At 43.8% G+C, this 26,257-nt stretch overlaps 1 protein-coding gene across 1 annotated transcript in view; it reads left to right on the top strand.

Moving 5' to 3' along the window:
* The first annotated feature begins 1,293 nt into the window (after positions 1-1,293).
* LOC138784099 (adhesion G protein-coupled receptor B1-like) overlaps positions 1,294-26,257 on the top strand; it is a 104,298-nt gene continuing 79,334 nt past the window's right edge. The window contains exon 1 of the mRNA XM_069959614.1: positions 1,294-2,035. Coding sequence (XP_069815715.1) covers positions 1,294-2,035 — 742 coding nt within the window. The remainder of the gene's footprint in view (positions 2,036-26,257) is intronic.

Here is a 26,257-nt window from a genome sequence, read left to right as displayed (position 1 = left end):
TCTCTGGATTGTTACATTGTAGCGATTTGTGCCGAGTTATCGTCTCGTTCTATCTTGTTCTCTGGATTGTTACATTGTAGCCATATATTTAGAGTTACCGTCTCGTTGTATCTTGTTCTCTGGATTGTTACATTGTAGCGGCTTGTGCAGAGTTACCGTCTCATTGTATCTTGTTCTCTGGATTGTTACATTGTAGCATCTTGTGCAGAGTTACAGTCTCATTGTATCTTGTTTTCTGGATTGTTACATTGTAGCGTCTTGTGCAGAGTTACCGTCTCGTTGTATCTTGTTCTCTGGATTGTTACATTGTAGCGGCTTGTGCAGAGTTACCGTCCGTCTAGTTGTATCTTGTTCTCTGGATTGTTACAGTGTAGCCGTATATTTAGAGTTACCGTCTCGTTGTATCTTGTTCTCTGGATTGTTACATTGTAGCCATATATTTAGAGTTACCGTCTCGTTGTATCTTGTTCTCTGGATTGTTACATTGTAGCCGTATATTTAGAGTTACCGTCTCGTTGTATCTTGTTCTCTGGATTGTTACATTGTAGCGGCTTGTGCAGAGTTACTGTCTCGTTGTATCTTGTTCTCTGGATTGTTACATTGTAGCGGCTTGTGCAGAGTTACCGTCCGTCTAGTTGTATCTTGTTCTCTGGGTTGTTACATTGTAGCCATATATTTAGAGTTACCGTCTTGTTGTATCTTGTTCTCTGGATTGTTACATTGTAGCGGCTTGTGCAGAGTTACCGTCTCGTTGTATCTTGTTCTCTGGATTGTTACATTGTAGCGGCTTGTGCAGAGTTACCGTCTCGTTGTATCTTGTTCTCTGGATTGTTACATTGTAGCGGCTTGTGCAGAGTTACCGTCCGTCTAGTTGTATCTTGTTCTCTGGATTGTTACATTGTAGCCGTATATTTAGAGTTACCGTCTCGTTGTATCTTGTTCTCTGGATTGTTACATTGTAGCCATATATTTAGAGTTACCGTCTCATTGTATCTTGTTCTCTGGATTGTTACATTGTAGCCGTATATTTAGAGTTACCGTCTCATTGTATCTTGTTCTCTGGATTGTTACATTGTAGCGGCTTGTGCAGAGTTACCGTCTCATTGTATCTCTCCTTCTCTCCGCAGATCCCTCGCAGCGGACACTAGGGGTCGCCTGAGACAAGCAGACCAGGGCTGGATTGATTTTCCTCAAGCCTCATAAAACCGCTGCGGCTCCTGCTCCACCTGTTATGTCCGAGATCTGGCCCCTGCCTGACAATTACTGTGAATTCCAGAGGAGCAGAGACCTAGGATGAGGAGCCCTGGATCCCCCCACAACTTGCTGCTCCTCACTGCCGCACTTTCCCTGCTCTCCCCGACCACCTCCCGCCTGGACTCGGGACTCAATTCCTGCACGACGCAAGTCCAAGGGGAATTCTATGGCTATTTCTCTTCTTTGTCTCTCTTTCCTTTGAACAATTCTTTGTGTGCCTGGATTATCCAGAACCCAGACCCCAGGAGATACACCCTGTACGTGAAGGTATCTAAGCCGGCGGGTATATGCGACCACCAGCAGATCCGCACCTCGCAGTTTGACTCTTTCCTGGAGTCCACACGGACGTACTTGGGGATGGAGAGTTTTGATGATGTCTTGAAACTGTGCGACAGTTCGGTCCAGTACGCCTTCCTGCAGTCCAACAAGCAGTTCCTGCAGATGAGACAGACCCTCCCCAGGAAGGAAGACCCCCAGCTGCAATGGAAAACCTCCCAGCCGCAGGAGACCGACTTCTCCCTGGAATATCTGGTGTTGGGGAACAGGAACCCCCGGAAAGCTGCCTGCCAGATGCTGTGCAAGTGGCTGGACACCTGCCTGAGCAGCAGCAGCAGCTTCCACCCCTGTGGCATCATGCAGACCCCCTGCTCCTGCCACGACGGCGACGTCCAGAGCAGCAGCAGCGACCCCCCAGGGGCCACCAAGAAGAGGGGCGACTGCTACAAGGATGGGATTTACCTGGAGAACTGCATGAGCAGCGCCAGCGCCGGGGACGTCCAAGGTGAGTGATGGGGGAGGAAAGTGCTGCCCTGTGCTCCTCCTGACACTACGAGCTGTCCCAGAGACCAGGCTGTCAGGTGGCACAAAGATATGTTATGCCTGGGTATATATAGAGATGTAGCAGTGCCGAGGCTGTCAGGTGGCACAAAGATATGTTATGCCTGGGTATATATAGAGATGTAGCAGTGCCGAGGCTGTCAGGTGGCACAAAGATATGTTATGCCTGGGTATATATAGAGATGTAGCAGTGCCGAGGCTGTCAGGTGGCACAAAGATATGTTATGCCTGGGTATATAAAGAGATGTAGCAGTGCCGAGGCTGTCAGGTGGCACAAAGATATGTTATGCCTGGGTATATAAAGAGATGTAGCAGTGCCGAGGCTGTCAGGCGGCACAATGTCATCCCAGTATGTTATGCCTGGTCTTATATAGAGAGATATAGCAGAGCTCAGTCTGTCATTTGGCACAATGATATTGCAATATGTTATGCCTGGTTTTATATATAGATGTAGCAGTGCTGAGTATGTTAGGTGGCACAATGTGATCCCAATATGTTATGTATGGTTTTATATAGAGATATAGCAGAGCTGAGTATGTCATGTGTCAAATGTGATCCCAATATGTTATATCTGGTCTTATATAGAGATATGGCAGAGCTGAGTCTGTCATGTGGCACAATGTGATCCCAGGATGTTTTGCCTGGTTTTAAATAGAGATGTAGCAGAGCTGAGGCTGTCAGGTAGCACAATGTGATCCCAGTATGTTATGCCGGGTTATATATAGAGATATAGCAGAGCCGAGGCTGTCATGTAGCACAATGATATCATAATACATTACCCCTGGTTTTATATAGAGATATAGCATAACTGAGTCTGTCATGTGGCACAATGATATTGCAATATGTTACCCCTGGTTTTACATAGAGATATAGCATAGCTGAGTTTGTCACTTAGCAGAGCGTATGGTGATATTGCAACGTGTTGCATGCGGTTTTACATATGAATGTAACAGAGCTGATTTTGTCATCCCAAAATGGCAGTCTGATATTTTATGCAACATCTCACACCCCGATATGTTACAGCTCAGTTTGTCATTGTGATGGATGAGATTACAGTGTATTATATAGGTGTTTTACATAGAGACATAGCAGTGCTGAGTTTGTCATAGTGCATGTATTATGTATTTGTTTTACATAGCGATATAGCAGTGCTAAGTGTGTTCTTGAGCATAGTGCATGCATGTTGTTATTGCTATGTATAATCTATATAGAGATGTAGCAGTGCTAAGTGTGGTACAACCTGTGGTGATGTTACTTGTTGCACAATATTCTACACATTATTGTAGCAGAGTTGATTTAGTCATTTTGGCCGTGTTATGTTTTATTCAAGGTCTACCCCCCCCCCCCCAATATGTTGTAGCTGAGTTTGTCATTGTGCATAGTACATGATGATATCACAGTGTATTACATAAAGATGTAGCAGTGCTGAGTTTGTCGTATAGCACAATAGGCACTGACATTTCAATGTGTTATCTGCGGTTTTAAATGTAAATGTAATATAACAATGTGTTATCTCTGGTTTTGCATAAAGAAGTAGCAGTGCTGAGTTTGTTATTTGGTAAAATTCATGACGATATCACGTTGCATCATGGTTGATTCACATAGAAATGTAGCAGTGCTGAGCCGTCATTCATCCCAATGTACAGTGAGATTACAAGGTGCTACCTGTTGTATTCAATATCAATGAAGTGGAGCTGAGTTTGCCATTTGGTACAAACCATTATGGCAGCAGACTATATTACCCAGAATATAGCACAGCTGAGTTTGTGATTTGGCACATTGCATCATGGTCTCATACATACTGTGTTATCTGTAGTGTAAAAGAGATGTAGGAGTGTTGAGTTTGTCACTTGAGGCAATGCCTGGTGATATTACAATGGGTTATGTCAGGTTGTAGCTACAGATGTAGCAGAGCTGAGTTATTATTTGCTACAAGTAAAATTACAAGTTGTTACTGTGATAGTATGAATTTAGTGGAGCTGAGTTTGTAATGGGGTATAAACCATCATAGCAGCAGAATATTTACGTCTTACACCCCAATATATGACGGATGAGTTTGTCATCTGGCACACTGTATAAGTATATCCTAATCTGTTATTTATTATACTACACAGATATGTAGCAGTGCAGAGTTTGCTAATATCTCAATGTGTTATCTGTGGTCTTACATACCAGGATAGTGCAGCTGTGTTTGTCATTTGTTGCAATGTTTAATAAGATTTTCAAGGTGTCATTTCTCGAGGAAAGATCATTGTGTTTGTCAATCCTGATGCAGAAGAGCTGAGTTTGTCCTTTGCTACAACTCATTGTGATATCACAGGATGGAAATGTAGCAGAGCTGATTTTGTCATTGATTATGCTGCATGTTAGCATGACGATAGTGTGAATGGTGTTATACATATACTGTATGCAGCAGAACAGAAGGGGTTTGATGCAGCCGTGCTGACTTTGTCATTTGCTGACTATGATGTCCCAGTGTATTGTGAATGGTTTTACTCACTGATGTAGCAGAGCTAAGGTGTTTTTTTTCATGATGATATTACAGATTGCTGAGGTGCAGCTGGTTAAGACTCCATGAACTGTCTGGACTCTGGGACCTACACATAGCATGGTATACAGACTGTGCAACCCTCATACATCTACCTCTGCTACATCTGTACGCATGGCAAGACAGCCTGTAACTATACTCTGACTGTACATGTCATCTGTGGTATAGGGCTTACATAGGACTGCAGGTCACAGAGAGATATCACTGTGTTATCGGTGGTGTTACATAGGACTGCAGGCGGCATCTACTACATTATCTGTACTCAGAGATATCGCTGTTATCTGTGGGCTTACATAGGACTGCAGGTAGCACTGAAATCAGCGTGTCCTGAGGCTATACACCTGATTGTGAATTGGCGGTGTCATCTGTTATCACATATACCCCCCCCCCCCCTCCTGCGCCGTCCTGGGGTGAGATCCGCTCCGTCCATTCTGCGGCTGTAAATGCTGAACACGAGAAGCTGTCATCACTGGGCAGGTTGTAGCGGCCGCGCTGTCACTCACTCCTCTCTGCTACCCCCCTGGGATTGTACATGAGGCGGCTCACATTTTCCACTTGAAATAACAAGAAACAGGTCTTAAGTCATCAGTAAAACAGGAGACGGGTGAAAGAATCTCTGTGTATTCTGGAGTGTAAAGCAATACCAGCACTGACTCTTGTCCCAAGAGCTGACAATCAAACATAGTGTCTCCGTCTTTTTTTGGGGGGGAAGATCAATCTCTTGAGCCTTACAGGGGCACTCCAGAGAATTATTATTATTATTATTATTATTATTACTACCAACTGGTTTCAAAAAGTTTTACAAATTAGTGATTTACTTTTATTTAAAAATCTCCAGTCTCCCAGTACTTATCAGCTGCTGTATGTCCTGCATGAAGTGGTGTATTCTCTCCAGTCTGACACAGTGCTCTCTGCTGCCACCTCTGTCCATGTCAGGAACTGTCCAGAACAGGAGAGGTTTTCTATGGGGATTTGCTGCTGCTCTGGACAGTCCCTGACATGGACAGAGGTGGCAACAGAGAGCACTGTGTCCGACTGGAGAGAATACACCACTTCCTGTAGGACATACAGCAGCTGATAAGTACTTGAAGACTGTTTTTCTAAATTTCTGACACCAGTTTATTTGAAAACTGTCCCAGTGTCAAAAGGTCCCAGTTGCAAAAGTGTTCATTGTGTAGTGACCATGCTATGCCTGTTAGAGGATATAGATGACATAGGGTGGCTGTCCGACTCTCGGCATTGGCCCCATGATGTATGATACAGTCACCCACCTTGAAGGGACACCAGTTTTTTTCTTCCACTTATAATATGGGACCCAGTCAGACCCTATGACCCCTCTGCAGTCCCTGCTCCCCTATATCTATATATATTGTGGCGGCCATTGACAGGTCATGGGCTCAGCTGCTGGGGTGGCCTCCAGGCTAGTAAGACGTCTGCACTTATCTGTACCAGGAAAAGCTGGATGAATATATTTGCAGCCAGTGATCACTTTATGGTAATGCCCCTATAGGAATAACACTCAGGAATCGTATGCGGCCGTGTAGAGATGTGGCGGCTCCTCCAGGCGCGGGATTTATCGATGCCATCAAGTGATTGAAGTCGGGGCCACTTTACCTGATTGCGGTGTTAGACAAATCCTTAAAAGAGTTGCACAAACTTTCCCACTCATATTTTTTAAGCCTTAAATCATCTGTCAGCGGCGGCCGATGAAAAACCGAGCGCAAAACTTTACCAGAAAACAACGGGGGCTGAATGCTAAGACCGGAATATCGTTTTATCTCGAGTGGTTGCGGATTTTACAAGAAAGTTTCTTGGTTAAAAATATTCCAGTTATGATCTATAGACAGTCAGGGGGCAAAAAGGAGCAAGGGGCATCATAACTGCCAGACCAACCCATGGGGAGGGGAACCCTGCCAACTCCTGGGCATCAAGATCATAACTGCCAGACCGACCCATGGGGAGGGGAACCCTGCCAACTCCTGGGTATCAAGATCATAACTGCCAGACCAACCCATGGGGAGGGGAACCCTGCCAACTCCTGGGCATCAAGATCATAACTGCCAGACCAACCCATGGGGAGGGGAACCCTGCCAACTCCTGGGCATCAAGATCATAACTGCCAGACCAACCCATGGGGAGGGGAACCCTGCCAACTCCTGGGCATCAAGATCATAACTGCCAGACCAACCCATGGGGAGGGGAACCCTGCCAACTCCTGGGTATCAAGATCATAACTGCCAGACCAACCCATGGGGAGGGGAACCCTGCCAACTCCTGGGTATCAAGATCATAACTGCCAGACCAACCCATGGGGAGGGGAACCCTGCCAACTCCTGGGTATCAAGATCATAACTGCCAGACCAACCCATGGGGAGGGGAACCCTGCCAACTCCTGGGCATCAAGATCATAACTGCCAGACCAACCCATGGGGAGGGGAACCCTGCCGACTCCTGGGTATCAAGATCATAACTGCCAGACCAACCCATGGGGAGGGGAACCCTGCCAACTCCTGGGCATCAAGATCATAACTGCCAGACCAACCCATGGGGAGGGGAACCCTGCCAACTCCTGGGTGTCAAGATCATAACTGCCAGACCAACCCATGGGGAGGGGAACCCTGCCAACTCCTGGGCATCAAGATCATAACTGCCAGACCAACCCATGGGGAGAGGAACCCTGCCGACTCCTGGGTATCAAGATCATAACTGCCAGACCAACCTATGGGGAGGGGAACCCTGCCGACTCCTGGACGTGAAGATCATAACTGCCAGACCAACCCATGGGGAGGGGAACCCTGCCGACTCCTGGACGTGAAGATCATAACTGCCAGACCAACCCATGGGGAGGGGAACCCTGTCAACTCCTGGGCATCAAGATCATAACTGCCAGACCAACCCATGGGGAGGGGAACCCTGTCAACTCCTGGGCATCAAGATCATAACTGGTAGTGTGTTGAGCCCCCGGATGTTGACGCCACTTCTATTGTGGATGGCCGAGATACAGCCGGATCTTAGGGGTTTGTCATGTGACGCCAGTGCCGGGTGGGCACACAGGTGTGATGGCACGCCTGCTTTTAAGGTGTGGGGCCGGTTGTACCCTTTTCCCCTGTGGTCGGTATCCTGTCGGGTTGCTACCGGGTCCCTTGGGATAATGTAGTCATGGGTGATATAGTCACGGGTGGCCAGAGTGGTGTAATGACCCTCCCGGATAGTAGGACCCCCCACCCACAGAAAGGGGAGAGGTCCCAAGGTTGTGGTGTATATGCTGTGCCAGTGGTGATGAATATTCAGACTCTGAGATAACGTTGACTCGATTTACTATCTGCAAATGTGCAACAGGTGATACAGATGAGCTTGGATATACACTTGATAGAGTTCAAGTAAACACTTAAACATAGAACCACCAGATGTGTGAGATAAGTGCGGAGTAGGATGTAGTAGTGTCGGTAGAGTTGTAGTAGAAAGGAGGGTGCCGTGAGAGTCTCAACCCAAGTAGTAATGTGCTCTGCCGGGATTTTGGAGTATATAGAATACTTGTAGAAGAAGAAACAACCTGTGCCTGTGTATTGACCTTTCTATAGTCTTACACCACCTTACGCCCACTAGCTTTGGCTTAACCGTACTAATAGGTGACACAGGCACCAGACCTTGTTACCTGGGATAAGCAGAGTGTTGAGGGTTTCCTGGCTGACACTCGCGCTGTGAGTTGGAGTTCATAGACTTTTACAGTAACTTTGCTCCACCCGGATCAGTTCCTAGATCTTTGGCTTTATAGTGGATACTGTCCTGCACTGTCGGTTCTCCTAGTCCACGGCGTGGGTTGAGGTGATCTGTTGGCTAGTCCTCTCCTGAGGGGTTTAACACTGCATCATGCAGGGTATAGGCACTGAGAGAGATGTTTGTAACAGAGCACTGTCCTGCGTCTTACCCATGCAGGGTACTGACTTAAACTGACTCCTCTTCTTTATGGGGGGACCTAGCAGAGGACCAGGGCTCAGGTAGAACCACTGTGGAGAGCTATCTGGTCTGCGTCCTTCCTCCAGAGAAGCTTGACTAAGACTCTTCCTTCACCCAAGGGACTAACTTCCTATCCAGCGTGTAAGACGCGCTGTGGTTGGGTGGAAAGAGTGCAACAGAAGAACTGAGAAGTGGTGATAGGACAGAAGATCAGTATACACTGATCCCCACCATATACATTCTTAGTGTATCCCGTCGGGGGAAAAGGGGCGGGGCCTTAAATAAGATCGGCGTACTTCGTCTTCGTAAATCTTCCCCCATGTGCATGGGAGCCTCTTCAATTAGAAACTCTAAACTTCTTGGTTACTCCTTAGGTCCTTAGTCAGGGAAGGTGTGACTGACCTGGTGGAGCTATGGACACTTACCTCCATTTCTCTACTTATTTGACTTGACCAAAACTTCCTGTAGGGATGTAAGGAGTCTAGGCTTCGAGATCAGGATAAAGTTTTTTGCTCTATCGTAACTTTTTGAGTCACGTCTCAGACTCATTGTTGATTGTTGACTCGATGGAATCTTGAAAGTTTCAGTTCGTCATCTTCTAAAAAAAAAATCAACAGGAAGTTCTAGAACTTTCTTCCCCTAATTAGGTCGCCTGTGGTTGGATGATGTCATATTCTGTGCATTTCAATTATGGAGAAGGAGGATGTGGAGAGAAGGACTCCGCTGGTGGCGAATAATGAGCCGCTCTTGTTAGAGACGCAACAACAGGTGCCTGCAAAGGGCAATGGAGGACCTCAACCCCCTTCCTAATCATAGAGATTCAGCACTTAAGTTACTCTACATTGTTAGTTCAGTTCCTGTTCCGCAGGTTTATACTAAGTCACATGATGTCAACACCAATCTCCATGGAGGTCTACGGAAATTGTGCCGGACAGAGCAGATTTATGCTAATTTATGCAAATTAAATTGGTTTATACATAGAAAGGAAGAAAAGTTACAATACGACTAGAACTACGCAGCAGATTGGTTGCTTTTGAGTTAAGGTAAAATAGCGACATTATCACAACCAACTTGGGCCACTTTATTAATCAAAATTACTTCTCAGCCCAGAAAAGCAACTGTAAAGCCTTGGCTACTAGGTGTCTCCCTTTTCCTGCAATTTGATGTCCACTGACTGTTGTCAGGGTAAATCTGTCTCTAAATAATCCTCCAAAGAAAAGAGAGACCTTTAGTGTAATAGTATAAATCAAAATAAACTAGATACTTATGTAATAAACCATACCTTTATTATCTATAATCATGTATAACAATGAAATCGCAGTAAAAATCAGAGAATCACACATGGAAGACAACAACCCAGGAAGAGCAGCTAAGGGTACCTCATGATACAGGCTGCACAATGCTGTAAAGTGGTAGATAAAGACTGACCATCGCACAAGTCACCATGCAAAAATGCATAAATACATAATCTTGCTAATAGATGAAAAACATGAATGAAATATATATAAAGCTATCTGTAATAAAGTGACTGGTGCTATATAAATAAATAAAGCAGAGTGCAGAGCATACCCATCACGCAGTGTTACTGCTCGTCCTGGATGCCGCCAAACCCCGACGTACGTTTCGTCTCCTTCATCAGGGGGTGACGTCATAACAGCAGGACGGATGTTATATACTAGATCACCATCAACATGTGACAGAACAAGCACCTGTGGTTAATAATCGGCGTCATGCCGCGTGCGGTCCGGGATCGTCCCTCCGGATGTGACGTCACCAGATGACGTCCCCCCGGCGCGCGCATCTGGTGACGTCACATCCGGAGGGACGATCCCGGACCGCACGCGGCATGACGCCGATTATTAACCACAGGTGCTTGTTCTGTCACATGTTGATGGTGATCTAGTATATAACATCCGTCCTGCTGTTATGACGTCACCCCCTGATGAAGGAGACGAAACGTACGTCGGGGTTTGGCGGCATCCAGGACGAGCAGTAACACTGCGTGATGGGTATGCTCTGCACTCTGCTTTATTTATTTATTTATTTACATAGCACCAGTCACTTTATTACAGATAGCTTTATATATATTTCGTTCATGTTTTTCATCTATTAGCAAGATTATGTATTTATGCATTTTTGCATGGTGACTTGTGCGATGGTCAGTCTTTATCTACCACTTTACAGCATTGTGCAGCCTGTATCATGAGGTACCCTTAGCTGCTCTTCCTGGGTTGTTGTCTTCCATGTGTGATTCTCTGATTTTTACTGCGATTTCATTGTTATACATGATTATAGATAATAAAGGTATGGTTTATTACATAAGTATCTAGTTTATTTTGATTTATACTATTACACTAAAGGTCTCTCTTTTCTTTGGAGGATTATTTATATCTTATTGAGACTGTGTTGGTTACAGATATTTCAGTGGCTCTATTGAGAGCATACTATTTATATAGAAAGTGTGTCTTCATTTTGGATATAAATCTGTCTCTAGTAACAGACAAAGCAAGACAGAAAGAGCCCTAAAGATCCTGGGCTGTGTGCCTGCAAGTTGAGTGAGTCCACTTGCTAAATAATCTTCTCTGTTCCTCAAAGGTAAATCATGGCTTCCCTCTCATCTCTCACTATCCATAAAGCTATGTGCAGCTGCCCCATGCTGGAGCGTATCCCCTTCCCTTTACCATCCACACAGCTCAGTGCTTAGTGTAACCCTTTCCTTGCTGTGCTTCTGGTGTTTATTTCCTTTCTCTTCTCATTGCTCTTTGCAAACTTCATGTCATTTGTGCTTTGCTTCTGTTTTTAGTGCATACTTTCTGCTCTTTAGTCTTTTTTACCCTGACTTTCTATATGGTGTACATCCTATAACAGACTTGCTGCACACTCTACCCTGGAATGCAGCCAAATTTCCCTCCCACATAGTGAGAGAGTTTATTGTAAGAAAGTATTGTAGGTGGTGAGATGGAGTTGGCTGAATTTCAGGCTAGAGGGTACAGCAAGAACAAGAACTTGGAATTGGACAAATGAAAACAACAGAGCAGACAGTGTGCATCAGAAACAGAAGGAAAACACGAAAGACCCCCGAAAGGTAGAACATATGTTTCCTGTTTAATGTTTTTACGCAGATAATTAATATTCATGTAATTTATGGGGATTGTTCAGGATTAGAAAAACATGCCTGTTTGGGCTGTAATACCTCATACAACCTCCAAACAGGTGGGGCGCTATTCGATGTTCATCCGTTTTTCTAATCCTGTGCGACCCCTTTAATTTTTATTATGAAGAAATGGTATAGAATATTAATCTATTGGTTCTTTTACCATAAAGTTCATCTTCTCATATAAAATATATAAAACACTATTATTACCCAGCTGGGTATTTTATTTTTATTTTTTTTTTTACTTTTATGTAGAATTTAAAAAAAGGCAAAAAACAAAAATAAACCAAGCAGCAGAAGTGTCTGCAGGAAAGTTGTGTCAGCTGGAGGCGAGCATCTATACAGTGTCAGGTTGTATCTCCTCCGCACGGCCGTCCTAGGAGTCTGTGACAAGCTCCGTTACCCTGGGAGAAGATCGGAGGATCCCTGACACCCGGGATAGGAATGCTAATCAGCCATTGTTCCTCTATAGACTGGCGGCATTGTGTAGGTCATACCCCAGGAGGAGCTCCTATAGCCGGGAGACATGGACTATTGTTTACCAGATTGTGTGCACAGGGTTAAAGGGCTAATGTGAAAAATGTGTGTGTGTGTGTGTGTATGTATGTATGTATGTATGAGTATATATGTGTGCACGCGTGTGTGTATGTGTGTATGTATATGTGTATATGTATGTATGTTTGTATGTATGTATGAGTATATATGTGTGCACGCGTGTGTGTATGTGTGCATGTGTGTATATATGTGTGTATGTATATGTGTATATGTATGTATGTTTGTATGTATGAGTATATATGTGTGCACAGGGTTAAAGGGCTAATGTGAAAAATGTGTGTGTGTATGTATATGTATGTATGTATGAGTATATATGTGTGCACGCGTGTGTGTGTGTGTATGTGTGTGTATATATGTGTGTATGTATATGTGTATATGTATGTATGTATGAGTATATATGTGTGCACACGTGTGTGAATGTGTGCGTGTGTGTATATATGTGTGTATGTATATGTGTATATGTATGTATGTTTGTATGTATGTATGAGTATATATGTGTGCACGCGTGTGTGTATATATGTGTGTATGTATATGTGTATATGTATGTATGTTTGTATGTATGAGTATATATGTGTGCACACGTGTGTGTGTGTATATATATATATGTGTGTGTGAGGCTATGTTCACACTACGTAAGTCTCCAGATGTAGCGCGTTCCGTGAATAAGCGGCCGGAGACTTACGTAGTTTGTGTACAATGGAAAGTATACAATCTACGGCTGCACAGTTCACACTACGTACGAACTTACACCCAGATCGTATGCGGCGCCGTAAAAAATGAACCAGACCATTGTTTGCGGACGAAAATGCTGTAACTTACGCCCGTAGCGTAACATGCGGTCCCGTACGGAGTGGTGATTTCTTCATTTTTCCACTTTTCTTTGCCGATCAAAAAGGTTCTGTGGGGTGTCCGGGGCTAGCCGAAGATATCCAAGTACAAGACCGCTGTCAGATCGCTACGTAGGGCGCTCGGGAAGCGTAAGTAGCTTACGGGCGTAAGTTCACGGTCCGTACGTAGCCGGCCGCAACTTACGTAAATCCCCGGCCGGAGTTTAACACGTATATAAATATACGTAGTGTGAACATAGCCTGAATATGTATGTATATGTGTATGTACTGTATATGTTTATTTGTATGTATAGGTGAATATGTATATGTGTGTGTGTGTGTGTGTGTGTGTATGGATGGATGTGTATGTCTATGTGTTTATCAATGTGTATCTGTGTGTGTATGACCCTGTCTCCATTACACAGTCTATAGGACCCTGTATACATCACACAGTCTATAGGACCCTGTATACATCACACAGTCTATAGGACCCCATATACATCACACAGTCTATAGGACCCTGTATACATCACACAGTCTATAGGACCCCGTATACATCACACAGTCTATAGGACCCTGTATACATCACACAGTCTATAGGACCCTGTATACATCACACAGTCTATAGAACCCTGTATACATCACACAGTCTATAGGACCCCATATACATCACACAGTCTATAGGACCCTGTATACATCACACAGTCTATAGGACCCTGTATACATCACACAGTCTATAGGACCCTGTATACATCACACAGCCTATAGGACCCTGTATACATCACACAGTCTATAGGACCCTGTATACATCACACAGCCTATAGGACCCTGTATACATCACACAGTCTATAGGACCCTGTATACATCACACAGTCTATAGGACCCCGTATACATCACACAGTCTATAGGACCCTGTATACATCACACAGTCTATAGGACCCCGTATACATCACACAGTCTATAGGACCCTGTATACATCACACAGTCTATAGGACCCTGTATACATCACACAGTCTATAGGACCCTGTATACATCACAGTCTATAGGACCCCGTATACATCACACAGTCTATAGGACCCTGTATACATCACACAGTCTATAGGACCCTGTATACATCACACAGTCTATAGGACGCTGTATACATCACACAGTCTATAGGACCCTGTATACATCACACAGTCTATAGGACCCCGTATACATCACACAGTCTATAGGACCCCATGTACATCACACAGTCTATAGGACCCCGTATACATCACACAGTCTATAGGACCCCATGTACATCACACAGCCTATAGGACCCTGTATACATCACACAGTCTATAGGACCCCGTATACATCACACAGTCTATAGGACCCCATGTACATCACACAGTCTATAGGACCCCGTATACATCACACAGTCTATAGGACCCCGTATACATCACACATTCTATAGGACCCCGTATACATCACACAGTCTATAGGACCCTGTATAGATCATACATTCTATAGGACCCCATGTACATCACACAGTCTATAGGACCCTGTATACATCACACAGTCTATAGGACCCCGTATACATCACACAGTCTATAGGACCCTGTATACATCACACAGTCTATAGGACCCTGTATACATCACACATTCTATAGGACCCTGTATACATCACACAGTCTATAGGACCCTGTATACATCACACAGTCTATAGGACCCTGTATACATCACACAGTCTATAGGACCCCATGTACATCACACAGCCTATAGGACCCTGTATACATCACACAGTCTATAGGACCCCGTATACATCACACAGTCTATAGGACCCCATGTACATCACACAGTCTATAGGACCCCATATACATCACACAGTCTATAGGACCCCGTATACATCACACAGTCTATAGAACCCTGTATACATCACACAGTCTATAGGACCCTGTATACATCACACAGTCTATAGGACCCCGTATACATCACACAGTCTATAGGACCCCATGTACATCACACAGCCTATAGGACCCCGTATACATCACACAGTCTATAGGACCCTGTATACATCACAAAGTCTATAGGACCCCATGTACATCACACAGCCTATAGGACCCCGTATACATCACACAGTCTATAGGACCCTGTATACATCACACAGTCTATAGGACCCTGTATACATCACACAGTCTATAGGACCCTGTATACATCACACAGTCTATAGGACCCCGTATACATCACACAGCCTATAGGACCCCGTATACATCACACAGTCTATAGGACCCTGTATACATCACAAAGTCTATAGGACCCCATGTACATCACACAGCCTATAGGACCCCGTATACATCACACAGTCTATAGGACCCTGTATACATCACACAGTCTATAGGACCCTGTATACATCACACAGTCTATAGGACCCCGTATACATCACACAGTCTATAGGACCCTGTATACATCACACAGTCTATAGGACCCCGTATACATCACACAGTCTATAGGACCCCGTATACATCACACAGTCTATAGGACCCCGTATACATCACACAGTCTATAGGACCTCTTATACATCACACAGTCTATAGGACCCCGTATACATCACACAGTCTATAGGACCCCGTATACATGACACAGTCTATAGGACCCTGTATACATCACACAGTCTATAGGACCCTGTATACATCACACAGTCTATAGGACCCCGTATACATCACACAGTCTATAGGACCCTGTATACATCACACAGTCTATAGGACCCCGTATACATCACACAGTCTATAGGACCCCGTATACATCACACAGTCTATAGGACCCTGTATACATCACACAGTCTATAGGACCCTGTATACATCACCCAGTCTATAGGACCCTGTATACATCACCCAGTCTATAGGACCCCGTATACATCACACATTCTATAGGACCCTGTATACATCACACAGTCTATAGGACCCTGTATACATCACACAGTCTATAGGACCCTGTATACATCACACAGTTTATAGGACCCTGTATACATCACACAGTCTATAGGACCCTGTATACATCACACAGTCTATAGGACCCTGTATACATCACACAGTCTATAGGACCCCGTATACATCACACAGTCTATAGGACCCTGTATACATCACACAGTCTATAGGACCCTGTATACATCACACAGTCTATAGGACCCCGTATACATCACACAGTCTATAGGACCCTGTATACATCACACAGTCTATAGGACCCTGTATACATCACACAGTCTATAGGACCCTGTATACATCACACAGTCTATAGGACCCCGTATACATCACACAGTCTATAGGACCCCGTATACATCACACAGTCTATAGGACCCCATGTACATCACACAGTCTATAGGACCCTGTATACATCACACAGTCTATAGGACCCCGTATACATCACACAGTCTATAGGACCCCGTATACATCACACAGTCTATAGGACCCTGTATACATCACACAGTCTATAGGACCCCGTATACATCACACAGTCTATAGGACCCCGTATACATCACACAGTCTATAGGACCCCGTATACATCACACAGTCTATAGGACCCTGTATACATCACACAGTCTATAGGACCCCGTATACATCACACAGTCTATAGGACCCCGTATACATCACACAGTCTATAGGACCCTGTATACATCACACAGTCTATAGGACCCCGTATACATCACACAGTCTATAGGACCCTGTATACATCACACATTCTATAGGACCCTGTATACATCACACAGTCTATAGGACCCTGTATACATCACACAGTCTATAGGACCCTGTATACATCACACAGTCTATAGGACCCTGTATACATCACACAGTCTATAGGACCCCGTATACATCACACAGCCTATAGGACCCTGTATACATCACACAGTCTATAGGACCCTGTATACATCACCCAGTCTATAGGACCCCGTATACATCACACAGTCTATAGGACCCTGTATACATCACACAGTCTATAGGACCCCATGTACATCACACAGTCTATAGGACCCTGTATACATCACACAGTCTATAGGACCCTGTATACATCACACAGTCTTGGTATGAATAGTCCAGTATATGTAATGGGGAGGATTACACGTTGGGCTGTTTGTACACACAGGAGACCACCGCCATGTCTCATCGCATTATGCGCTCTGTACTTCGCCTTCTACCTTATCGTTTCCTTGGCTTCACCTTCCCGCCCGGGGCTGACAGCGTCTCTGTGGCCGGTGGAGTCTCATTGTGACTGTCTGAATTAGCGTTTATTACGGAGGCTCCCGGGGGCGCTGCCCATCTCCGCTGCCTGCGGCTATGACTTGTGTATGCACCTCACATCTCCATCTACCTGATCTCTATTTAGCCATCCACCATATCACTACTAGTCAGGAGGCATCGGCGTCTCATGTAAATAATCTGGAGGCGGCAGCCATGTTGGTTTTAATTTCCTGTCGCACCCATCTAATCCTGGTAATCAGCTCAACCCGGGAAACATATGGAGAAGCCACGAGTGGCGGCAGCGGCAGCAGCGGGCCTGTCACTTCCCATCTTGTATCTGCAGGTGCGGTCCACCTCCCCGGGCTGAATATATATATCAGCTGTCATGTGATTGTGCCAGGCCGGCGCTCACCGTATACCTGACACTTGTCTGTCCTCCCTCTGATACATCAAGTTGCAGTATGACATCACAGACATCACCGACAGGGCGGAATGCGTAAGGCTAGGTTCACACTGAGTTTTTGCAATCTTTTTTTTTTTCATCTGTTTTATGCAAAAAACGGATGAAAAAACTGATGTATTTGTGTGTATCCATTTTGATCTGTTTTTCTATTGACTTCCATTAGAAAAAAAAAATGGATCAAGACACATCGGTTTTTTAGCGTCCATAAAGACATGGTTGTCACATTTTCTGATACGATTAGAAAAAAATGGATGCGTTCTAATTCGTCTTTTGATCAGGTTTTTTTTATAATGGAAGTCAATGGGAAAGCGGATCAACATAAATACATCCGTTTTTTTTTTGCATAAGACGGAGGAAAAAAACGGGTTGCAATAATGCAGTGTGAACCCGGCCGTACTGTAATTAGGAACTGCCAACCTGCAGCCATCATGAAGCCAAGAAGAAGTGCGCACCACACAGAAAAGATGGTGGTCTCTAATATGCAGATGGGCTCAACTATAGGTCCTGGTAATGACGGGCCGCCAATATTACCGCCTTGTTGGTCATTATGCTATATGATTAAGGGAACACTGGGTAACAAACAAAATTTAAAGGGGCGTCCATAACTTGCGGCTACCTGGCGGCTTCCATCAGTATTACAAGGCATGGGGGGGGTTGTTGGCCAAACCAAAACTCGGTCATGGTGGAGAAAATAGTCAATTACTTGTACATTACCAATAGTGTTGAGCAGAGTTGCCGACCTGTTCGTTTTTGGCAACATTCTCCGAAATTGAACGCCCGGCATTTGACTCCTGGCTTCTGGAGAAGTTAGATGCCATCGTAGGGCTGTCAGGAAACCATGGATACAGCCATGAGTTTAAGGCTGTATCCATGTTTTCCAGGACTCCCTAGGGCGGCATCCAACTTCTTTAGATGCCGGGAGTCAAATGCCGAGCGTTAAATTTCGAAGAATGTTGCCAAAAACGAACAGGTCGGCAACTCTGCTCAAAATTGGATACCAACTTTAACAAAAATAAATTAGATGGGATGCAGATACTTAATTGCCCAGAGCCCTTGCCGAACTTCAGGATAGGATTCCCTTCCATCGATTGCTCATTAGCGATGAGCGAAATTGCCGAAAGTTCTGGTTCGGCAACGTTCATCCAAATCTGAATGCTCAGCATTGGACTCCCATCTGGAAAAGTTGAATACAGCCCAAGGTCTGCCAGGAAAACATGGATCCAGCTTATGGCCTATTGGCTATATCCATGTTTTTTAGGACGACCTAGAGTGACGTCCAACTGTTACAGATGCCGGGAGTCAAATGCCGAGCACTCAGGGAGCGTTGTTAAAACCAAACAGGTCAGAAACTCAGCTACACTAGGTATCAACTAACAAAAATAAAATAGATGGGATGCAGATATTTTATTGCCCAGTGTCCTTGCCGAACTTCGGGATAGAATCCCTTCCATTGATGAACGAACTTGACGAAAGTTCTGGTCCATCCAAAAGCTCGGCAATTGATTCCCGGCATCAGGAAAGGTTGGATGCCGCCCAGGATAACATGGATCCAGCCTATGGCCGTATATATGTTTTCCAGGACTTCCTAGGGTGGCATCCCACTTTTCCAGATGCCTGGAGTCATATGCCGAACATTTGGATGAACGTTGCTGAACCAGAACTTTCGGCAAATTCGCTGATCCCTAATGAGCAATGAGTGGAAGGGATTCTATCCTGGAGTTCCACTTTTCTTTGAGGGTGGGGTAAGTTTCTGATCTCGGGGTTTCGAGCTGGATGAATCCAACCAGTAACTGGAAAGCCGCCCAATTGTAATTCCTGCAATTTGCTCTTTTGTACCTCGCTCCTCGTCTGTATTCAGAGAAGCGCCGCAGCATCTGTTGATGATCTTTGCAATGTTCTCACATTTTACTCCAGAATTCCTGGACCTCAGCTAATGCGAGGAAGAAAATGCTGTTTTAGCAGCGGCAGCGGTGTCAGTCATCGCATCTCCCTGGCCTCGGAGGCACATCGGGATGCTCCCCGCATAAAATGATGAAGTCTGTGCGGCTGGGGGCAGGGCAGAAGACGCAAGGTCATTGTCGGCACAGGAAGCCATGGTACGGGGAACTAAGAATAGGAGATACAAGGAGCTTATGGTTAGGGAGGATAGAGCAGGAGATCAGTAATAAGTCATGGCGGCAATGTATGGAGTCTATAGACAGGGGAGCGTCTGGGACTGAAGCAATGAAACCTTAAAGGGATAAAGGGTCTGTCCATGTCTTGGATCTCCATATATCACCCATACTGGGGAATATATCTGTTCTGGGGGGCAGAGAAGGACTCAGGGTTTCGGAGAGTACCAGACCCCTATAGACCTGTATTAGACCCTGCCAGCAGGTTTTCCACCTCTTTGCTATTTAAAGTGATTTATGGGCTAAATTAATTGATGCTTTATCCTTCAGTTGGTGGGGCGCCAGCACCTGGCATCCTGCCCGTCAGCTGAGGTGCCCACATATACAGAGAGCAGAGCCAGAAGCAGACAGCGCCGTACGTTGTTTAGTGGTCGTGCTCAGTTACTGCAGTTCAGCTTCCATTTAAGTGAATGGTTTATATTGATCAATTCCTATCAGTGTTGAGGTGGTTTACTATGGGCAATAATAATATTACTGGGTGTCCTGCTGCTAAGACCCCCAGCTGTAATCATGGTGGGAACTTGGTTGTAGGTGATCAGTCTTAAAGGGATATTCGGACGAAAAACATTTTCTTTCAAATCCACCGGTGTCAGAAAGTTATATAGATTTAGAACTTACTTTTGTACAAAGTTTTACAAATTTGTAATTTACTTCTATTTAAAAAATCTTCAGTCTTCCAGTCCTTATCAGCTGCTGTATGTCCCACAGGAAGTGGTGTGTTCTCTCCAGTCTGACACAGTGCTCTCTGCTGCCACCTCTGTCCATGTCAGGAACTGTCCAGAACAGGAGAGGTTTTCTATGGGGATTTGCTGCTGCTCTGGACAGTTCCTGACATGGACAGAGGTGGCAGCAGAGAGCACTGTGTCAGACTGGAGAGAATACACCACTTCCTGCAGGACATACAGCAGCTTATTATGACTTCGGAAAAATGATAGACTGGTTATAACTGAGGAGGAGTGAGAGTAACAATAGGTGACGCGTGCCGTGTGATCCTAATTCATCAGGAAATGTAACAATCTGACACTGACATCAGGTTATCGGCTGTGAGGGTCTCGGGGGATGGTCACACATTAGATTTGCAACCACAAGGACACTTTTTTTTAGTATTTTTTCCTTTTTCTCCTTTTTTTGCAGCCTTTTTCCTTATGAAGTTTTCTAGGACTATTTTTTTTTTTTACACATTTTACAGGGTGTTTTCTGCGCGTTTTATGTAAATCAGACTCTGATGTGTTTATGCGTCATATTATGTGAGACATTATACAAGGTGATAGGTGCCATGTGGAATACATCAGGATTGGTTTACACTTAATCGATACTGACCCCAAACCAGGAGGAGAATAAACAAATATATATATAGGAAATACTATAGACAAATGTATATAAATATATATTTAAGAATTACTCTTTAAATGTGGGATTCCCCCCCCCCCACACCCATACACCCCCCACACACACCCATACACCCCCCACACACACCCATACACCCCCCACACACACCCATACACCCCCCACAGACACCCATACACCCCCCCTCACACACACACACACACACACACACCCATGTGTGTGGTATTGCAACTTGTCTCCATTTACTTCTATAGAACTAAGCTGAAATACCGCCCACAACCTGAGGACAAGAGTGGCGCTGGACTGGAAAAAAGAATCAGTGTTTGTCCTAATCCTGTACAGCCACTTTAAGAGCCCAAACATACCATAGTACAACCACTTTAAGAGCCCAAACATACCATAGTACAACCACTTTAAGAGCCCAAACATACCATAGTACAACCCCTTTAAGCACCTAACCATGCCACAGTATAACCCTTTTAAATATCCGACCATACCACAGTATAACCCCTTTAAATACCCAACCATGCCCCAGTATAATCCCTTTAAGTACCCAACCATGCCACAGTATAATCCCTTTTAGTACCCAACCATGCCACAGTATAATCCCTTTAAGTACCCAACCATACCACAGTATAACCCTTTTAAATATCTGACCATACCACAGTATAACCCTTTTAAATATCTGAGCATACCATAGTATAACCCCTTTAAGTACCCAAACAAGCCACAGTATAACCCCTTTAAGTACCCAACTATACTGTAGTATAACCCCGTTAAGTATCCAACCATGCCACAGTATAACCCTTTTAAATATCTGACCATACCATAGTATAAACCCTTTAAGTACCCAACCATATTATAGTATAAACCCTTTAAGTACCCAACCATACCATAGTATAACCCCTTTAAGTACCCAACCATACCATAGTATAACCCCTTTAAGTACCCAACCATACCATAGTATAACCCCTTTAAGTACCCAACCGTACTAGTATCTGTGCAGCAACCGATATCTCATGTAGATTATGGCCAAAAGGGAAGAGATGCAAAGGCTGCTGGACGTTGCATCTATAAGGTCGGTTTTCTGGGTAGAGTTGTGCACACGTGTTCATCCATCTATGCAGGGAGTGACCAGTCATGTATATGAAGAGACGCCTGAGGTACGAGGGAGCATGGAGCCCATAACAGCAGGAGTGCAGCCACGCGTCTCACATCCCAGGCTCCTCTATAGGAAGTAACAGCTGTACTCCGCAACCAGACATGACTGAGGCTCAGCTGCTGAAGCCAAGATCATCTGCAGATTTTCTGAGGAAAGGGAAGAATTTCTGCATTATTATATTTTACGCTGAGTTTTAAATGAGCTTGTATTTCTCCGAGTTGTTTTTATGGTTGTTTGGTTATTTCTGAGACACGGAAATACTTTATAGTTACTGCAGATCTCTCTGCTGCATCTTCTCTATTACTGGGAGGCGTCAGCCCTAAAGGAAGCACATAAGACTTGTTCATCAGTAACGTATCGATAGGTAACAGGAGGGTTATCAGCAAGAGATCAGCCTGTATATTCTTACACATGGGGGCAGTATTATAGTAGTTATATTCCTGTATATAGGAGCAGTATTATAGTAGTTATATTCCTGTATATAGGAGCAGTATTATAGTAGTTATATTCCTGTATATAGGAGCAGTATTATAGTAGTTATATTCCTGTATATAGGAGCAGTATTATAGTAGTTATATTCCTGTATATAGGAGCAGTATTATAGTAGTATATTCTTGTATATAGGGGCAGTATTATAGTAGTTATATTCTTGTATATAGGGGGCAGTATTATAGTAGTTATATTCCTGTATATAGGAGCAGTATTATAGTAGTTATATTCCTGTATATAGGAGCAGTATTATAGTAGTATATTCCTATATATAGGAGCAGTATTATAGTAGTTATATTCCTGTATATAGGAGCAGTATTATAGTAGTTATATTCCTGTATATAGGAGCAGTATTATAGTAGTTATATTCCTGTATATAGGAGCAGTATTATAGTAGTTATATTCCTGTATATAGGAGCAGTATTATAGTAGTTATATTCCTGTATATAGGAGCAGTATTATAGTAGTATATTCTTGTATATAGGGGCAGTATTATAGTAGTTATATTCTTGTATATAGGGGGCAGTATTATAGTAGTTATATTCCTGTATATAGGAGCAGTATTATAGTAGTTATATTCCTGTATATAGGAGCAGTATTATAGTAGTATATTCCTATATATAGGAGCAGTATTATAGTAGTTATATTCCTGTATATAGGAGCAGTATTATAGTAGTTATATTCCTGTATATAGGAGCAGTATTATAGTAGTTATATTCCTGTATATAGGAGCAGTATTATAGTAGTATATTCTTGTATATAGGGGCAGTATTATAGTAGTTATATTCTTGTATATAGGGGGCAGTATTATAGTAGTTATATTCCTGTATATAGGAGCAGTATTATAGTAGTTATATACCTGTATATAGGAGCAGTATTATAGTAGGTATATCCCTGTATATAGGAGCAGTATTATAGTAGTTATATTCCTGTATATAGGGGGCAGTATTATATTAGTAATACACGAACTGGAGAACCGCTGCACATCCCATCTATGGCTGATACTAATGCCGCTAGGCCTATATTAAAAATCAACACCAGAGTGTCTGTATATGAATTGATCAAGCCATATTGCCCCGTGTACCACCGCGCAGGTCCTCTGGTCCACTCGGGTCCCTACGCTAACTCCACACCGTGTCGGTCAGCGACCGCCAACCCTGCAAAGCGTGCACGTGCAGGGAAGGGAGGCCATGGAACGGCCCTGCAACCCCAATGTCACAGGACCAGACCCAAAAAGCCCCACCAAAACCCAGCCAGCACCACCGGCGGGGAAGGCTGCCCCCAAACGACACAAGTATGGATAGAGTATTACACTTACCATTGCTGCTCTCACAGAATGGGGAAGACATAGGGTCCAGACATGTGAGCACAGACATATCCTGCTAATTTTGGTCATGTGGGTCTTATAAAGGAGTGCTAGCTGTTCAGAGAGGGAGAACTGTGAAACACGAACTGGAGAGACCTGCGCGGTGGTACACGGGGCAATATGGCTTGATCAATTCATATACAGACACTCTGGTGTTGATTTTTAATATAGGCCTAAGCGGCATTAGTATCAGCCATAGATGGGATGTGCAGCCGTTCCATTCTCCCCAGTTCGTGTATTATAGTAGTAATATTCCTGTATATAGGGGGCAGTATTATAGTAGTTATATCGCTGTATATAGGGGCAGTATTATAGTAGTTATATTCCTGTATATAGGAGCAGTATTATAGTAGTTATACACGAACTGGAGAGAATGGAACCGCTGCACATCCCATCTATGGCTGATACTAATGCCGCTAGGCCTATATTAAAAATCAACACCAGAGTGTAGTTATATCCCTGTATATAGGAGCAGTATTATAGTAGTTATATTCCTGTATATAGGGGGCAGTATTATAGTAGTTATATTCCTGTATATAGGAGCAGTATTATAGTAGTTATATTCCTGTATATAGGGGGCAGTATTATAGTAGTTATATTCCTGTATATAGGAGCAGTATTATAGTAGTTATATTCCTGTATATAGGAGCAGTATTATAGTATATTCCTGTATATAGGAGCAGTATTATAGTATATTCCTGTATATAGGAGCAGTATTATAGTAGTATATTCCTGTATATAGGAGCAGTATTATAGTAGTTATATTCCTGTTTATGGGGGGCAGTATTATAGTAGTTATATTCCTGTATATAGGAGCAGTATTATAGTAGTTATATTCCTGTATATAGGAGCAGTATTATAGTAGTTATATTCTTGTATGCAGGGGCAGTATTATAGTAGTTATATATTTCTATATGGGGGATCAGTATTTTAGTAGTTATATTCTTTTACATTTAGGGCAGTATTATAGTAGTTATATTCTTTTACATTTAGGGCAGTATTATACCTTTCTATTCCTAGTACTTATTCTTCAGTAGAATGTATTTTATGACTTTGCCAATAATTTTCTTTCTAGCTCTGAATGCAGATTTTAAGCCCTTGCAGATGTCCAACCTCAGTTTTCTCATGTATGAAATGTATAACACCACTAATCACATGTGAGACTGGCAGATAACTACACCTATTTTCCATTTCCATTGCATCCTACCAATGCAGCCGCCAATCACATTGCAGCCGGTATAATGCAGCCAAGGATTTCATCTCCCGGTTGCTCCTTCCTTCCAGTCACTGGCTTCCTCCAGCTTGTATGCTTCGAATACCATTAATGCAATTTGCTCGAAAAGTCACCAGAGGAGCCGCATTCTCCTTCTTTTCTGGTGATTTGGATGATGTTTTTTCCGTCGTTTCCGCCTTCCTCCACGGCTTCCCTTTTTATGCAGCATTAGTTTTCCACATAGTAAAATGATTTTGCAGAATAGTTGTTCAGTGAAGTCCATGGGGGCCGGGCGGCTGGGTTGCGCTGTTTGATCTTACCGTATGACTTCATTCTGCATGCAGATGTGGCAATAAGCCAAGGGTGATGGAAATAGCTTTGACATTACTAACTTTCCCTTGTGCTTTATTCTCTTTATCAATTACTCCACCGCCTTCTAACTGCTCCAGCCCGGTGGAGAGCTCTACAGGGAGTCGCTGCTGGCTGATAGTGTCAGTAAATAGCTTTACGTTGCGGCCAGACAGCCTCGTGGAAATAAATAGGGTGGATGGAACTCAATCAATATTTCTTAATAAAAAATAACATTTTACAATAAAATAAATGTAATATGTTTTCGAGATAGAAAAAAAAATTCTATTTCAAGAGACGGTGGTTGTGCAGGGCTTCGAGGGGTGGAGCGCTCTCTGTGCGGGCTTTCTAGCTATGGCGCTAGCTGCTT

This window comes from Dendropsophus ebraccatus, chromosome 2 (genome assembly GCF_027789765.1).
Source record: "Dendropsophus ebraccatus isolate aDenEbr1 chromosome 2, aDenEbr1.pat, whole genome shotgun sequence".
NCBI classification, from domain to species: domain Eukaryota; kingdom Metazoa; phylum Chordata; class Amphibia; order Anura; family Hylidae; genus Dendropsophus; species Dendropsophus ebraccatus.
This window is presented reverse-complemented; position numbering and strand designations above follow the sequence as displayed.